The sequence below is a fragment of the Mirounga angustirostris genome, unplaced genomic scaffold, assembly GCF_029215605.1.
Source record: "Mirounga angustirostris isolate CCGP_5_RB_7025 unplaced genomic scaffold, mMirAng1.0.hap1 SCAF_7, whole genome shotgun sequence".
Taxonomy (NCBI): Eukaryota; Metazoa; Chordata; class Mammalia; order Carnivora; family Phocidae; genus Mirounga; species Mirounga angustirostris.
In genome coordinates, this window is record NW_026991715.1 from 27488133 (window position 1) to 27506763 (window position 18631).

The window sequence follows — 18631 nt, forward strand, 5'->3', positions numbered from 1 at the left end:
CTCCAATGTGGGACTTGGACTCATGACCCTGAGATCATGACCTGAGCTGAGATCGAGAGCCAGACACTTAACCTAATGAGACACCCAGGTGCCCTGAAAATTCCTATTTCCTAGTGGAATAATGGATGTAAGTAATGACCATCAGTGGGTGCTAAAACCTAAGTTAAAGTTTAACAGGGAATCTTACATCAAACTGAGTCAGACTGAAACCACCCGAATGGTATCAATGGTCAAATCCAAATATCACTAAACAAGAGATAACCATTAATTAAATGCCTCAATAATATCATATAATAGGAAACCTAGAGCACCACCTATGAAATGTTATTTAAAATAACGAACTTGAATCTAATCAAGTCTCAAAATGTAACTGTGGGTATGAAGGAAATAAGGGGGACAGGGGAGCAAGCTACATGATACCAAGAGGAAGGAATCAGTCAAATCCATAATAGGACTCATTTCCTCCTCAACATAAATGGCACAGTGCCCCACCCTCCAAAACACAAAACTGGAAGGAGACAGACTTCGAACACAGATGAAGGAATGTTTGGGTCCTGTTAAAAACTAACAGTAAAGAAAAAAAAAAAGGCACATTTGCAACAACAGTAAAATTGGATGACAGACCTGACAGAAAGGAATTACTGTTAATTTTGGTGGCTGTGTTAACGGCATGACAATCATGTTCTTGAAAAATCCTTATCACCCAAGGATGCATACACCTAAGTATGTTCAGGGGAAATGCTTTAAATACTCCAGAGGGGGAAAAAAAGTATGATTCAGAGAGAGAGCGAGGTGAAACAAGATTAGGAAAATGTTGTCTCGCTAGTTGAATGAAAGGTGCACAGGGATCATTATGCCATTATCTTTCCTTTAGTCAACACTGGAAAAGTACCACACAAAAAAGTAAAAATGAAAGGAGAAAGAAAATTTTAAAAAGGAAAAAATGAGGCTAGAAAAGTGGCATCAGGAAGAAAAATGGAAAGTAAAGCAGGAGTGATTTAATAAGAATTTCTGCTTTGTAACCTTTCCTGAGCAATAGTGACAATACTTAAAATTTTAGGAAAGATTTAGGTTTTCAGAGACACAATTCAGATGCTGGGGTTCCTCTTCTGCTTTCTCCCACCATTATCCTTCTTTAGGGATAGTAATCTTTCATCTTCACCTGATTACCTATTTATACTACAAACATTTAAAAACACTCTGAAAAAAGGATACTTGATTGACTAGTGTAGTATTTCTCTACAAAGGGTCTACCTGAATAGCTGCTGCCCACACACATTTGCTAATAACAACTACAAAAATAAGATGGTGTTTATATAGTACTTTTCCCTAGGATCCTTTATTTACTTATTTTTTAATTTAAAATCCAGTATAGTTGGGGTGCCCAGGTGGCTCAGTCAGTCAAGCGTCTGACTATTGATTTTGGCTCAGACGCCACGGCTCAGACGCCATCTCACGGTCATGAGTTCGAGCCCTGCTTTGGGCTCTGCACTGGGCGTGGAGCCTGCTTGGGATTCTCTCTCTCCCTACCCCTCTGTCCCTCTCCCTCCCCTGTGCCACGTTGTGTGCGTGCACGCTCTTTAGAAAAATAAATAAAGGGCGCCTGGGTGGCTCAGTTGGTTAAGCGACTGCCTTCGGCTCAGGTCATATCCTGGAGTCCCGGGATCAAGTCCCGCATCGGGCTCCCTGCTCAGCGGGGAGTCTGCTTCTCCCTCTCACCCTCCCCCCTCTCATGCTCTCTTTCTCTATCTCATTCTCTCTCAAATAAATAAATAAAATCTTAAAAAATAAATAAATAAATAAATAAATAAAATAAAATCCAGTATAGTTAACATATAGTGTTATATTTATTTCAGGCATACAATATAGGGATTCTTCCCTAGGATCTTTAAATACTTTGTAATTATCAATGTTCTTAGTTTGGGCAATAACAAACTTAAGGTACAAAGCTTCAAATAACCTAATACTGAAGAATGCTAGAAACTAATTTATTTTGTGGTCTCCTTTATCACACAAGTTTTCCAATTCACCTAAAAATCCAGTATGAATGTTTTTTTTTTTAAGATTTATTTATTTATTTATTTATTTATTTCAGTAATCTCTACACCCAGCATGGGGCTCGAACTCATGAACCCAAGATCAAGAGTCACACGCTCCTCTGACTGAGCCAGCCAGGTGCCCCTGCATGTGATTTCTTATATTAAATCTCATATGTACAAGATGTCTGCATGTAATCCTATGCCTAAGCCAAATTTACTGTGAACCATCCTAAAATAGAACAGGTATTTTATTACTTCCATAACTGGAGCTACTTACTGTGCCTGAACAAAAGCACCCATGACCTAGAGCAAAAGCTGTTTTTAGTTTCGTGTGTGTCACGGGTACAGTGAGAGGTATTTTTGACCAAACTCAGTACATTCAGTATGACTGGTAAGCAGTGGTGATTAGGAAACTTTACTGGCAACTCTAGACTGCATAATAAACTAAATGCAGATCAGACATTATTTAACTAGATCATAAAAGCTCTTTTAACAATCTCGTCCTTCCACGTTTCTCCACAGACCCTCCTACCTTTTTGCTCTTTGGAAAGCTGCTCAGCTTGGTCCCAAATTTCCGTGGCATAGAGGAAGTTGGACGTAACTTGAACATAGCTGGCTGCCATCTGGTGGATCCTCTGTGGAATGGTCACTGAAGAACCACTTGCTGTAGCAGTGCTGGCCCCAGAAGAGTAATTTCCGGAATTGCCTGGCGACAGCTTTGGAGAAACAGGGGAAGGCATCCCAACAGCTTTGCTACACAGAGGGAAACAGAAAGCTTATTCATGCGAATATGGTGAACGTGATGGAACCAACGTTCTACTGGCTCTTCATCCGTGAAGGCTCTTAAAATTTAAAGATTTTTTTTAAACTGGAAGAGTTCCCAGAGAAGTACAGTTTCTTCTAAGTAAGTACTTAGCTCACGAAAGCCCATGGCGAATCATATCTGGACTCTTTGTTTTAATGAAGGGTAACAGAACAAAAGACGGCAAAGAACTGAGGAAGTCACACACCTGGAAAGCAGCAGTTCAAAGGCTTAGAAGCTGGATCACCTCACTCCCAGCTCCACACACTTTCCATCTATTCTGGCAGGTAATTAGGTACTTTTCAAGTTGTTTTGTAGAAAGTTGGGAGGAATTTGCAACTTAACACAAGAAGACTGTGGTAGTAGATAGGAACGTTTTATTTTGAACGCCATTATTTCTGGTACTTTCCTAGTTTAACCAAGTTATTCAAAGCTGACAAAGAGGTACAGCTTTTTCAATCAACTGCAATTATCTCAAACTTCCTGTCAATTAAGTATTTCTTAGGAAACACATGTTGAAATCTGAGAGGTTCATTTCAGCAGTACTAAAATTTGTGGAAGTGCCCAACACCATAAAAACAAAGGAAAATGAAGTAAAAGTTGGGGGGACAAAAGCGATTTGTTATGAATATTTTTTTATCTTCACTTTAGCACTATAAATTTGGTTCAGAAAATACACAAGAGCAAAGACAGAAAGTCAGTTAACATAAAAATAATACCTGAGCAGAAAAAAATTACAAAACAGAAGCTGTCAGGGTAATTGTCCTCCTTCTGGGGGGTGATGTAGGATGGAGGAGAAACCCCAATCACGCCATTGTTATTCATTTCTGTCAGTGTCAAGACTTGAGTAAAATAAAGATAAACTCAATGATAAAAACCCAACTAACTATTAAACTCTGAGAAGGATGGGGTGTTGTCAAAAAATCAGATTTCTACAGGTGAAATGTCCTCTGTCTACTCCTTCTAAGACTGTGTTCATTATACCTTCAACTTAGTAAAAAATAAAGAGAAAAAATGAAAACTTTAAAAAATACTATATTAGAGATGGTTTTAAATTTTTTTTTTGTCATCTTTCCATTTCTGGAACTGGATCCTACCCATTCTGATTTTACACAAAAATAAATCATTCTGTCACAAAAAATATTTTATAGAGTAAAATTTACCTACCTTCCCAAGCCAGGTGATGGTGCTTGAGAATTATTATAAGAATTCTGTGGAAAAAATAAAACGTACATAATTAAAAAAACACTACTTCTGAAGTACTAAACATATTCAAAAGCATACTGGGCCAGAACTGCTCCTTAAGAAGCTTTACAAATTTAAGAACCCGAAATACAAGCATGAGAGCGAGAGAATATGTGTGTGTGTAAACGTGCAACAGAAAGACCCTATTTAGGTGAGAGCTGGGGGTTCTGGAAGACTTAAATGGAAGGACAAAGAATGAATAACACTCAGACAGACAGGAGGTGTGTCATACTACGTGCAAAGGCTGTGAAGAGATGTGACCCATACGGTTTCCCTGGAGCAGAGGTTTAGGTAAGGAACAAGAGAAAGAGACCTCGATGACTTGAGGTCAGGGTAAGAAGCTTAGACCTGACCTGGCAAGCAACAGCAAGCTACTGAAGGGTTCGAACTCAGAACCAGGGCAGGATTTTAAGATTTATGTGGTGGTGTGGTGAAAAAACACAGACATTTTAGGAAACTAACTTAACAGCCTAAGGAAGGGTGGTAGTGAAAACAGAAGGCCATTTGCGAAGTAGAAACTAGGTCTCATGACAGAAAGAGGCTACATCAACTGAAATATTCGTAAGAGCTACTGCATATGGCTACATAGATTCTACAATCAGATATATGTACATTTAAAAACTTTCCGGGGCGCCTGGGTGGCTCAGTTGGTTAAGCGACTGCCTTCGGCTCAGGTCATGATCCTGGAGTCCCGGGATCGAGTCCCGCATCGGGCTCCCTGCTCGGCGGGGAGTCTGCTTCTCCCTCTGACCCTCCTCCCTCTCCTGCTCTCTGTCTCTCATTCTCTCTCTCGCAAATAAATAAAATCTTTGGAAAAAAAAAAAACTTTCCAAGAAATTTCAAACTTTCTATTTGAAAGTTCACCAACAGTAGCTCCTCGCTTGCTGTGGCAGGCCAAACAGGAAGAGGCACTTGTGGGGCTGCGATAGGAGATGACAAATCTTGTCTCCTAGGACGGGGACCTTCCCCCCTTCCACACTTACCTTCAGGTGCTCCGTCAGTGTCTTTGAGTACTTGAGAGCATTTTCTTTCTTCAGTTTGAACAGCCTCAGGTACAGCAAAGACTGGCATCGCAGGCTAGCCAACAGAAAAGGGCAGCTTATTTAGCAGCACAGCAGACTCTGGCCGCATCTGCAGACAACTTTTGTATTGCGCAAGAGTACACGACCGGCTCACGTGAACAGACTGCAGCATAAGGTCAACGACGCTAACCCCCAGGCAAGACTGGAAGATGTGTTCTGATTATGGTACACACCCAAAGGAGGGGAAGACACTTACGACTAGTCTCCTATTTGTTGACCCTCCAAGAATCAAAACCTCACCCACAAGACACCAACATGTCATTGTAACATATGCATTCAAAGAAATCACTGAGGAGCAGAATCCCTAGATCAAATGATAAATATCTTAAATTCAACAACAAAAACTAGGAAACTCAACTATGCACAGGACAGCTCTGAGGCCACACATGGGAGCCATACCATGGCTCGCAAAAGCCTTGCCACTGCTTACCTTCCCAGTCACTTTCACTTCTCCCCAGTTTCTGGGGGAGTTGCTTTAGTCAGTTCCTTGACAGCTCCCAGTTTCTTGCCACCATCTAGCCCTTGCACATATTCCCTCTACCTGAACGCTGGGTGTCTCTACACTCTACTCTATCTTAGAGTTGTTATACTTTTCTTTCAAAGTACTGAATTCAGGGCGCCTGGGTGGCTCAGATGGTTAAGCATCTGCCTTCAGCTCGGGTCGTGATCCCAGGGTCCTGGGATCAAGCCCTACATCGGGCTCCCTGCTCGGCAGGGGGCCTGCTTCTCCCCCTGCTCATGTTCTATCTCTGTGTCTCGAATGAATAAATAAAAAAAAAAATCTTTAAAAAAAAACCAAAAAAACCCACAAAGTACTGAATTCATATACGTGTGTGGCGATTTGATTAACCTGTGTCTCCTCACACTAGATACTAGACTCCACGACAAAAAAGACCGTGTCAGTTTATCCACAGCTACATTGCTAGTTGTTAAAGCCAGTGCCAGGTAAAGTAAATACTTTTAACAATCTGATAATATCTCCCTGGGACCAAGCCAACAAGCCACATTCTTTTTTCCGAATAAGCTAAACATTTGCTCCCTAAGGGAAGGTATAGGATATGTGAATAAGGAGAGAGGATACCGAAAGAAGAGCCTGGTAAAGGGACCATGTGAGACATGGGGAGTTCTACGGTCAGTCCTACTCTACCAAGGCTTTTGCCATGAGCACCATGGATCAGAGGCTGACAACAACTAAAAATCTTTCAGTAGGAATTTTGACTTATTTTCTACTTTACCCATCAAAAATAGATTTATGCCTGGGTTATGAAAAGTCGATTCAAGGATAGCTTTCAGAAGGGCATAAACAGCATAATTTCTTTTTTCTTTTCTTTTTTTTTTTAAGATTTTATTTATTTGACAGAGAGAGACACAGCGAGAGAGGGAACACAAGCAGGGGGAGCGGGAGAGGGAGAAGCAGGCTTCCCGCTGAGCAAGGAGCCCGATGCGGGGCTCGATCCCAAGACCTCGGGATCATGACCTGAGCCGAAGGCAGACGCTCAACGACTGAGCCACCCAGGCGCCCCTAAACAGCATAATTTCTTAGGGAACAGCCTGTCATCTAGCAGAGGCTGTAACACAACACTTACCAAAGTACCGTGAGCCTTTTATCTGCAGCTGTAGCGTCAGGGGCCAAGTAATTCTTTAGCTTCATAGTGTATCTGTGAGTTAAAGCAACAAATGACACAAAACACAGTACTTCATCTGGATCTTAGGACTTTAGTGCTCAGAACATCAGAACCCAACCCAAACAAAGGCAAAAATACCCACGAAAGTATCTAGTTCTCCTTAACCCAGGACAACAAAGGATTAGGCTCCTTCACAGCGTTACTGTACACAGCTCTATGAGCCCCTTCCTAGATGAAGCAAGGAAGGAGTAGTGCCAACGACCCGGCAGCCAAGTTTTCCCACTTACTTGATGAGCTCCACTGTCTCTGAATACATAGGGAACGGGGATTTGGATTCCTGAGCATTTTTCTCTAATGCATTCCCACATTCAATGAAAGATACCACAGCATCAAGATAGTATACAGCTTTCTCAAACCTATCAGACTGAAGAAAGGAGAATAAAGGTAATGAGAGAGACACTGAGGTACTATGGGGACAAACAATAAATGAAAATTTAAGTTCACTTGATTACATAAACAAATGTGAGAATGTTTACATACCAATGCATCGGCATTGTGCTTTAGTTTTTTTGCTTCTTGTAAATAATGGTCTGCTGAATAATTTCTGCAATGTAAATTTTTATAGTAAATAAAAGAGTAAATATTTTCATAAGATATTACTTGTTCATTTTAGTCTCTAGCATCCCTCAGAAAATGACCCATTACTAAACATCCAGTTCCAGTTTTTCTGACAAATGTTTTTATTGGGTTAAGTGCATAAACTGTGTTGGCCAACTCATGACAAATTTTCTACTTAGGAAAATAGAAATCAAGCTCCCTAATATGAAATGCTTATTTTCCCAAGTTGTTTGAAGGATTTGGAATAAATGGAATGTGGGTAAGAGAAATAGCCTTTTAACAAAATGCAGGAAAAACCCCAACACTGCTCTCACTTATTTAAGAAAGCCCCCATGTTAAACAGTGGTACAGAAGCAGTCAGGTTCTACTTGAAGGTCCATTACTCACATGCCCCAGGAGTCATGGAGGTCCAGTTAAAAGGAACAATACTTGGACTAGTAGGGTGCCTTTCAAATTAAAATCTGAATGTTCTATGGAGCACAACACAAGTAGGAATTCTTCTGATCACTGATGGGAATTTAAATGAGTTTCTTATATGCTGACTGGAATGATTTCTCCAATGCATAAAAAACCATTTCTCTCACCTGTCGTCAAAGGCAAGCTTTGTTCTCCGAGGCTTAGAAGCATCAGGAGTTGGTGTAGATGAAGGACAGCTAGAGGAGCTATTTGGAGCCTTTTCCTGACCAGAAAAATATATAATGTTGAAAATACATAATGCTGAAAAAGTATATATGTTGAAAATTCTGAGGTGATTAAAATTAAACTGAAAGTATCTTCTGAGCCACTAGTAGAAAGGAAACAAAATTCCGCTGCCTTCAGTAACTAATTTCCTTGTTACAAAATTTTTAAATTTCAGAATGTAAAAGCCTTTTTTGCAGGACAGGTCCATTTTATATAACCAAAAATATTCATTCTAATAGTAGAGGTCTACTATGTACCAGGCACTGAACTAGACACTAGTTAAAACATAAGGAAGATACCACCTACTCTGAGAATAGGAATACTGCTTAAGACAAAATTTACTGATAATTACTCGTCAATGAAAACAGCAATAATAAGATCTAACACTTACTACGTGCTTACTACTTACCAGGCACTTAGCACAGTCATTAATCCTTCCACAACTTTATGGAAGTATACAGCTTTTGGGACAGAATAAAAAGCAATGTCAAGGAGGGTAACTCACCCAAGTTCAAACAACTTTTAAGTGGCACTCCTGGAATTTGGATTTTAAATCCAGATCTGCCACATTTTAAAAGGCTAGCCACTTTCTTAAACCTAAACCTCCTCTCAACATAGCCCTTTATGTGGGGACTGTGAGCCTATCTTCCCAACTGCTTCCCTATACACATTTTCCCTATAATAAAACACTGTAAGTAAGCAGAATTTATCCTACGAAATGATGTGTCAACATTAAAAAACCCAATTAATATATAATTTTACTGCTTGTGTTTAAAAATCTACTGAAAAGGAACCATAAACCATTTTTCTCAAATGGTAACAGCTTTTCAGTTCTACCCAATACAGCTTATCTCAAGAAATGAAAATAAAGGCCCTGGGATTTGAGAAAATACTACACTCTTTATGGTAAAGTTCACATGTTTCTGAAATGGTTTCCTGCCTATTATGATGGAATGTAACATTACTAGGCCAGCTTTCCCTCTATGTTTTGTTAGGTAATTCCGCAATTGCCTAAGTTTAGATTTACTGAGGGAAAACTGAAATTACTAAAGATACATTTAGAAACTTTCTAAGTATTTTAACACATTTTTTTACATAAAAATTATATGCATGGGATATGTAAAATTATTGCGTGGTGAAGGAGGTGAACTAAAATTACTGTAGTGGTCATTTCACAATATATACATATATTTAATCATGGTGTGCACCTGAAACTAATATGTTATATATATCAAGTATATCTCAATTAAAAAAGAACTGGCAGAACTAAAAGAAGAAATAGACAAATCTTGTATGTTTGTGGAAAAATGAACAAGAGGACAAAGTGACCAAAAATATCAGCATAAAGATTTGAAAACACGATTAATCTAATTGAATTACATGGATTCCGTCTAAATATATGCAGAATACACATTCTTTTCTAGCAAATACAGAACATTACAAAATCTACCATATACTATACTCTCATAAAGTAAATCTTAACAAATTTCAAAAGACTGCTACCATGCAGATTACTTTCCAGCCCCAATGCAATTAAGGTAGAAACACTAATCAGAAGACAACTAGCAAATCTCAGTATGTTTGGAAATTGACTAACATGCTTTTAAGTAACTCTTGGGTCAAAGATAAAATCACCCTGGAAATTAGAAAATATTTTAAATGGAGTTATAAAAACACACCAAATCTTCTAGGATGCACGTAAGCAGTATTTAGAGGAAATTATACACTGCTTATATCAGGGAAAGAAGGGGCACCTGCGTGGCTCAGTCCTTAAGCGTCTGCCTTCGGCTCAGGTCATGATCTCAGGGTCCTGGGATCGAGCCCCGCATTGGGCTCCCTGCTCAGCGGGAAGCCTGCTTCTCCCTCTCCCACTCCCCCTGCTTGTGTTCCCTGTCAAATAAATAAATAAAATCTTAAAAAAAAAAGAAAGAAAAAAAGGCTTAAAACTAATATAAAAATTAATTAGCTAAGTACATTTTTAAAAGTCAGTAAACAGAACAAAGCAAAAATAAAGAATAAAAAAGGAAATCATAAAGACTATAAATTAATGAAATAGAAAACAAAAATAAACCACAAAGAATCAACAAAAACAAAGGCTAGTTTCTGAAAAGACAGGTAAAACAAGCCTCTGATGAGACTGATCAAGGAAAAAGAGAAATGGCACAGAGAACTAATATTAAGAACAAATGGGAGGGCGCCTGGGTGGCTCAGTTGGTTAAGCAACTGCCTTCGGCTCAGGTCACGATCCTAGAGTCCCAGGATTAAGTCCTGCACCGGGTTCCCTGCTCAGTGGGGCGTCTGCTTCTCCCTCTGACCCTACCCCCTCTCATGTGCTCTCTCATATAAATAAATAAAATCTTTAAAAAAATAAAAAAGAACAAAAGGGAAACATAAGTAAAGATGTCACATATATCAAAAGCATATTAAGAGACTGAACTTTATGCCAACATATTTCAAATATTTGATAATATAAGCGAATATGTAGAAAAACATAAAATAAAAATTATATGTAATTTTGGTTTTCCATATTATCTAATTTTCCTTTAGCTAACATAAGAAAAAGCGTATTTTCCAACTAAATTACAGATTCTTCTTTAATCAACCCATATGTAATTGCTTAAACTGGAAATTGCCAAGACTAACATTAATGATTTTAACAACTGTTAAAAGCCCTAAGATCTTGAAATCAAAGTGGCCAGGGCCTATATTTTATATTCTGTCAATAACAACAGAGTACCAAATAACTACATTTGATCCAACAAATATTTCCTGATTACCCAGTAAGCTAAACAATGGAGAAAAAACAAGATACAAATCCCTGCTTTCAAGGATCTGACAAACCAGTAAAGAAGAGCCACATAGTTTTACCTATGAGATCACACAACCAAATGAACAGATGACCTCACTTAAAGAATACATTTAAAAAGGCGGGGGGGCGGGGGGGCGGCGCCTGGGTGGCTCAGTTAGGCCTCTGACTCTTGATTTCGGCTCGGGTCATGATCTTGGGGTCGTGGGATCAAGCCCCGAACTGTACTCTGCGCTCAGCAGGGAGTTTGCTTGAAATTCTCCCCCTGCCCCAACTCAGGCAGACACTCTCTCTCTCTCTCAAATACATTTTTAAAAAGATTTATTTATTTGACAGAAAGAGAGAGCGGGCGCGCAAGCACGGGGAAAGGCAGGCAAAGGGAGAGGGAGAAGGAGAAGCAGGCTCCCAGCTGAGCAGGGAGCCTGATATGGCGCTTGATCCCAGGACCCTGGGATCATGACCTGAGCTGAAGGCAGACGCTTAACCAACTGAGTCACCCAGGTGCCCACAAATAAATCAATCTTAAGAAAAGAGAGAATGATATGAGGTTTCAAGAAATAAGCATTCAAGCCTCAAATCCTACAGGTGAAGTATGGAAAATGGAGAAAGAGCCAGTTAGCAGGTAGACACAAAACTGGACGGTGAAGGAGGCCAAGAGGACAGTCAGGTTCCTTAAGAACACTAGAACTAACTCTCTAAACTATTACGGAAGGGTGTCCACCTGGAGAAAAAGCCATCTGTGTATCTCAATTTGGGCCGTTGTTCACAATTAAAATCACCTCAATTTTAAAGACTTAATTAAAATGCCACATTTAATAAGCATGAGTCAATGGTCAATTTTTTCAACTCTCAAACCTTCACTTACTCAAGTCACAAATAACAACCCAGTGTATTATATTCTTAAAAATCTAGGTATTTTCTTAATCTTGTCAGTTTGCTCGTTGATCAAAACAGTTTAGAAAGTAATGCAAATAACCTGGTAAATAAAGTGAGGGTCAAAGTCTAATAAAGTACAGCCTTGAAAAAGCTTCTATGATCCATTTCTCCACCCATGAACATGAAGAATAGTCCCCTACATTATGATCATGCTCCAGGAATAGTTCCAGTACTAGCTCAGCTAAAGAATTTTCCCTTCTTCATGAATCAAAGCCAGATTGGTTGCTTTATCACTTTATGTAATATACTTGCTTATAAAATCTAATTCTAAAAAATCCAAAGCCAATTTCAAACCACAGACAACTCAATCATAAGAACTGGAGTGATTTATAATTAGATCATAATCGACTACTTTCTTCCCAAACCAACTTTCCCAATTATGGGTTTCTGTCTTAATTAATATGCACGTGGCCAGGTCAAGTACTGCTTTCATGGTCTCAGATCAACTGCCTATGTTTATTATCAAGATTATGACATTCTGAGAGTAAAAATGCACAGGCCTATAAATTTAATGAGAGACTTACAAGATCGTCAAAGCACAATGTCACCTTAGAGAATTCCTATGGCCATGAGATTGCTTTTCAAAAGGCTCAGACCCCCAACGCCTTACCTTGACCTCCTTAGAGCTACTGGAAGTCTTCCCATCAGTCTTCTTCTGCTTTGATGTGGAGGAACTGCTTTTGCTGCTGCCACCATTCTCCTTGTTGCTATTATTACTTGACTTTAAAGAAGACGACTGACTAATAGTCCTCTTCCGAGAGCCATGCTCTGTTTTTGGATCTTTTGAAGGAACGGGCCCCGCGGGAGAAGGCAACAAATCCTTTTCTTTTGCAGCACTTTGCTTAGATGACCTGCCAAATCAAACAAATGCCTTCATTTCTCCAACACAGTCATATGGTGGTGATGGATTTTTTTCTATTTCTTTCTGCCTGCTTTCAAGACAAATTTGTTTCTCCCCTATTTAAGTATCAGGACACATGATTTTTACAAAACAAGAGTGTACATTTCATAAGGACAAGCTTCTTACCTGTTTTCCACCCTCTGGCTGTATGTATACCCAGTGCCTAAATGTTGGCCTGCCACACAAGTATTCAATAAATACTGGTTACATAAATGAGAAGATGAATGATGAAGATATGAAGTTCCTAAGTTAGAAACCGGTCTCTTGCCAGATACAGATAAGCTTGTCATCTAGCCAGAAAACAGTAAAACTTTAATTCTTATCCTGTACTCAACCTTACTCCACTACAGAAAGAAGAAAGGAAGAAGAGACTGAATCTTAAAACTTTCCATTGCAATTAGCTAACAGCAAAAGCTCCCTCCTCTACTAGTTGGTATATGTATACATATACATGGATATGACATATGTTCACTGAAAGGAACAATCTAAGAGCACATTAGAAAGTACCCAATGGCAAATGACATACACATATTAACACGCATGTAACATGTTTTGGGGACGTACTCTCTGTTGCTGGATGGCTTGTGACCTGCTGAATTCTTGTCCTCTGTTTTGGGTTTCTTGCTGTCATTGGCTCGGGTATCATCTTCGTTCTGGATGAAAAATAGAAAAAAGCAACTACTACGTTTGATTTTTATTCATCTTATTTCAGTTTCCAGCAGGAGTCACCCTTAATAATTCATCCCTGATTAGTTTCAGAAAGAAAATAAATGTGAAGTGAAATAATTCATTTAAACAATGTTCAGTGAACGGAGTTTCAAGGCTGAGAAGAAGTCTATTTTATTTTATTTTAAAGATTTTATTTATTTATTTGACAGAGACACAGCGAGAGAGGGAACACAAGCAGGGGGAGTGGGAGAGGGAGAAGTAGGCTTTCCTCGGAGCAGGGAGCTTGATGTGGGGGCTCGATCCCAAGACCCTGGGATCATGACCTGAGCCGAAGGCAGATGCTTAATGACTGAGCCACCCAGGCACCCCAGAAGTCTCCTATTTTAGGTAAACAGAGCCCAAACACTGAAACACATTTCCTACAGTCTTTTAGGTGACATCTTTTCATCCTAATGACTTTGGGGGGGCTGTGAAATTATAATTAAGATATAATTCATATATGGGCGCCTGGGTGGCTCAGTCGTTAGACATCTGCCATCGGCTCAGGTCATGATCCCAGGGCCCTGGGATTGAGCCCCACATCAGGCTCCCTGCTCTGCGGAGAGCTGCTTCTCCCTCTCCCACTCTCCCTGCGTTGTGTTCCCTCCCTCACTGTGTCTCTCTCGGTCAAATAAATAAATAAAATCTTAAAAAAAAAAAAGATATAATTCATATACGATAAAATCCACTCTAAAAGTTCACAATTCAATGACTTTTAGTATATTCACAGAGGTGTACAACCATTACCACAAACAATTCTAGAACATTCTCATCATCTCAAAGACACCTTGGACCCTTCAGCAGGCATTCCCCCCATTCCCTCCACTCCAGACTCTAGTAATCACTAATCTATATATTTTGTCTTTATGGATCTGCCTATTCTAGACAGTTCATATAAATGGAATCACATTTGTGGCCTTTTGTGTCTGGTTCCCTTCACTTAGTATATTTTTCAGGTTCACTGATGCTGTAGCATGTATCAGGATTTCATTCGTGGTTATAGCTGAATGTATTCCATTGTATGCATATACCACATTTTATTTATCCATTCATCAGTTAATGACCATATGGGTTGTCTCCACTTTTCGGCTAATATAAATAATACTGCTGTGGACATTCAAGTCTAAGTCTTTGTGTAAACATATTTTCATTTCTCTAGGGTATATACCTAAGTGGAATGGAGTAGAATTGCTGGGTCACACAGTAACACTGTGTTTAACTTTTTGAAGAACTGCCAAAACTGCGTTCCAAAGCAGCTACCTATCATTTTATATTCCCACCAGCACTGTACGAAAATTCTAACTCCTCCATATCTTCGCTTGTTACTGTCCATATTTTTTTTTATTTTTTTAAAGATTTTATTTATTTATTTGACAGAGACACAGCGAGAGAAGGAATACAAGCAGAGGGAGTGGGAGAGGGAGAAGCAGGCTTCCCGCGGAGCAGGGAGCCCGATGTGGGACTCGATCTCAGGACCCTGGGATCATGACCTGAGCCGAAGGCAGACGCTTAACGACTGAGCCACCCAGGTGCCCCACTGTCCATATTTTTTATTATAGCCAAGCCTAATGATTGTGAAAAATGTTTTGCTGAAACAAAAGCTATGAGCCTGTCTGTAATTGCCAAAGCTACCTTCCTGACTGATTCTAAGTTTTCCTATTGCTTTAAATATTGAGGCCCAAGAATCCAAAACATTCTGCCATAACAAAAGAATCTGTTCCCTACACAAATGATTGAAAGTGGACACATAAAAACATGAGACAAAAGAATCTACATCCTTCATTACCCTTGGTTGAGACTCCTCTCAGTACCATCTGCTGCATCTTCAAGAACTGTCCCTGACACTTAATTTTACCAAAGCCATGAATCTCAAAAATCATTCCAAGTTTCCGGACTTGATTCTGATTTTATAAAATCAAAATCTGACTTTCACGTGTTGACATAAAAAAACTCAGGAGGAATAAAACATGCCAGTGAAATGTGGAGAAGGGGAGAAGTAAGGTGCAATTCTTTTAGAAGAAGGGGATTTTCTATTTTAAGTTATATATATTGTACAATTTTTAAACAAAAGAGTAAAAAGGGCATTCTATATTGTATTTCTATATTATATAAAATCTTATAAAGAATATGTAATACTTTTCGGGCGCCTGGGTGGCTCAGTTGGTTAAGCAACTGCCTTCGGCTCAGGTCATGATCCTGGAGTCCCGGGATCGAGTCCCGCATCGGGCTCCCTGCTCAGCGAGGAGCCTGCTTCTCCCTCTGACCCTCCCCCCTCTCATGTACTCTCTCTCATTTTCCCTCTCTCAAATAAATAAATAAATCTTTAAAAAAAAAAAAAAGAATATGTAATACTTTTCAAGCACAAAAGGACCAATTCTTAATTCCATAAGCACCTTAGTTTTCTAAAGAGCAGAGTCCATCATATATAAGCTCTTACTTCATGTAATTCTATGAATTAAATCCTGTAACAAAGTCCAGCAATCTGAGATGGTAGCCCTATAGGGGCCAGTAGCCCTAAACTTACCAGTCGAAAAAACTTCCCTATACTACAATAATGGAAGCTCACTAGCTATAGCACTGAAAGTAGTAAGCTTCAGTTTTCTATAAATTCAAATTTCAAAGTATCTTCAGTTTTTGAAGAGTCAAAAAAAGGGGGGGGGTTATTCTAGTTTGTTCAAATACACATCATCGTCTGCACATTGTACTGTGGCCTTAAGAAAAAGAGGAAAGACCTCCAGCTCACTTCATTTTTTTTTTTTTTTTTAAGATTTTATTTATTTGACAGAGAGAGACGCAGCAAGAGAGGGAACATAAGCAGGGGGAGTGGGAGAGAGAGAAGCAGGCTTCCCGCCGAGCAGAGAGCCCGATGTGGGACTCGATCCCAGGACCCTGGGACCATGACCTGAGCTGAAGGCAGACGCTTAACGACTGAGCCACCCAGGTGCCCCCAGCTCACTTCATTTTAAGAAATGTTTTATTCTGGGCGCCTGGGTGGCTCAGTTGGTTAAGCGACTGCCTTCGGCTCAGGTCATGATCCTGGAGTCCCGGGATCGAGTCCCGCATCAGGCTCCCTGCTCGGCAGGGAGTCTGCTTCTCCCTCTGACCCTCCCCCCTCTCATGTGCTCTCTCTCTCATTCTCTCTGTCTCAAATAAATAAATAAAATCTTTAAAAAAAAAAAGAAAAAGAAATGTTTTATTCTTCCTATCCTCTGATGTGAGATTCTCAAGGTCAGCTGGGATTGGGGTTTTGCTCTGACTCTACCTGGTACAACTATTCTGGTACCTATCTGTCCACCTGCTCACCTCTTTGGTGTTATACAATCATAATCACACATAGGTATCAGGAGAAAGCATATTATTCTTCAACACAAATCATTAAAATTTACTTTCCTCTACAAATTTTTCACTAGAGCTAAAAGATCAAGCTCTTTTTCCCAAAGAATCTCTGTCTATACATGTCAGTTGTTCAGCTCTTTTCATTAGATATGTCCATTATCCTCCAATCATAGACATCTGTGGGTTTTCACATCTCCTGGGTCTAAAAAGGCTGACCTTGAATATATACCAAGCTTCAACTCTAAATTCAAATTATCCCAGATGAGGGGTGCCTGGGTGGCTCAGTCATTAAGCATCTGCCTTCGGCTTGGGTCATGATCCCAGGGTCCTGGGATCGAGCCCCGCGTCGGGCTCCCCGCTCAGCGGGAGGCCTGCTTCTCCCTCTCCCACTCCCCCTGCTTGTGTTCCCTCTCTCGCTGTCTCTCTCTGTCAAATAAATAAATAAAATCTTAAAAAAAAAAAAATTATCCCAGATGAATTTAAAGACAAGAGCTGGCTGTGAGCAGATGTGTTTAGTCCTGAACTTGCAGACATGGGTGTTTGAAAAGGGAAAAAAGCTGAGGCACAGATATGTACAGAGGACTGGTGATGTTCCTAAGGATGTGTCAAAACTGGTGAGTCAGGGGCGCCTGGGGGACTCAGATGGTTAAGCGTCTGCCTTCGGCTCAGGTCATGATCCCGGGGTCCTGGGATGAGCAGAAGCACTGGCTCATTTCTTACTGGATTAGAAACTAAAGGAGACAGGCAGAGGCTCAGTGGTCCTCAAGAGACTGTTTGGTCTGTAGCCTCCCCTCGGTCTCGGGCTCAACCTCTATGTTCTCTCATAGCTGTGACTCAACCAGGTATTTTCTGGCTTACTGAGATATCCATGGCATTTCAGGTTCTGATGTTTAAAAACAAAACAACAAAAACTCTTCACAAACCTTATGTTTCCTTTTGCCTTTGTTGGAAACTTTTTCTGAGGCTTGTTTCTGAGCCTCTCTTGTGTGCTTTTCTGGCACATTTTTCTTTTCCCCCTTGGGTGGCTCTGTTTCTTTGTAAGGCTTTCCTGGTATTCTGGTCAAGAGATTCAGGTCAATCTTCACAATAAGTGGATACCTGTCATCAGGCTCACTGAGGGGTGAAAGAAGTTCCTTCTCTTCCATAGGAGAGAACATTCGTTGCCGAAAAAAGCTATCTTCTTCCTCCACTGAGGAGGGCTTCACGGGAGTCCTGTTACTCTCAGGGTACTTAGGAGTTTGTGAGGAAGGAGGAAGGCTCTCGCTTTCATCCGAATCTGAGGATGAGGTATCTGTTTCTATAATTTCCCTTGATTTCTGGGAAGATTTACTCGTTGACTTGTATTTCTTTTTCTCTGCAGAAGGTCGAGGGGAAGATTTGGACTCCTTTTTAATATTGGGTTTCCTGGAGCCTTTGGTGGCTGCTTTATGTCTGCTGGAGGGCATGCTGGTAGCCATGTCCACAGGGGTTTCGCTTTCTATCTTCAGGCCTCCCCGGGGCTCTTCAGCGGCTGCCTTCTCAGCCTTTTTGGGTTGTTTTTTGCCTACAGTTCTCCTCTGTGTTGTGCTGTCACTCTGTGCAGGGGACTTCTGCCTCCCTCGCCCACTTTCTGATCCCTTTTGGACAGTTTTGGAGTCTCGTCCAGGAGTAGCAGAACTAGTTTCTTTAGGTCCACCTGGATCAGGGTAGTTATTCCCGGTGCCCTGTTCTCGGCCTTCCTTTTTATAGCCTTGAGATGATGGGATGTTACTGTCCACAGAAGAAGCTGGTGACACTTTATGTGGGTTCACTTTATTCAACCAATTATCAAGTTGCCATTTGTTTGTTGGTGGTGGTTCAGGCTGTAAAACAG

General features: G+C 40.3%; 1 protein-coding gene across 2 annotated transcripts in view; it reads right to left on the reverse strand.

Moving 5' to 3' along the window:
• The window catches only part of AFF4 (ALF transcription elongation factor 4), an 86833-nt gene that overhangs the window by 2603 nt on the left and 65599 nt on the right, over positions 1-18631 (reverse strand). For both annotated transcript variants that reach the window (XM_045892542.3, XM_045892550.3), the window contains 10 exons: positions 17703-18620; positions 13300-13388; positions 12445-12685; positions 7996-8090; positions 7334-7397; positions 7081-7217; positions 6755-6826; positions 5070-5163; positions 4009-4052; positions 2572-2792 (listed from right to left, as the gene is read on the reverse strand). In XM_045892542.3, the coding sequence (XP_045748498.2) occupies positions 2572-2792; positions 4009-4052; positions 5070-5163; positions 6755-6826; positions 7081-7217; positions 7334-7397; positions 7996-8090; positions 12445-12685; positions 13300-13388; positions 17703-18620 (1975 nt within the window). The remainder of the gene's footprint in view (positions 1-2571; positions 2793-4008; positions 4053-5069; positions 5164-6754; positions 6827-7080; positions 7218-7333; positions 7398-7995; positions 8091-12444; positions 12686-13299; positions 13389-17702; positions 18621-18631) is intronic.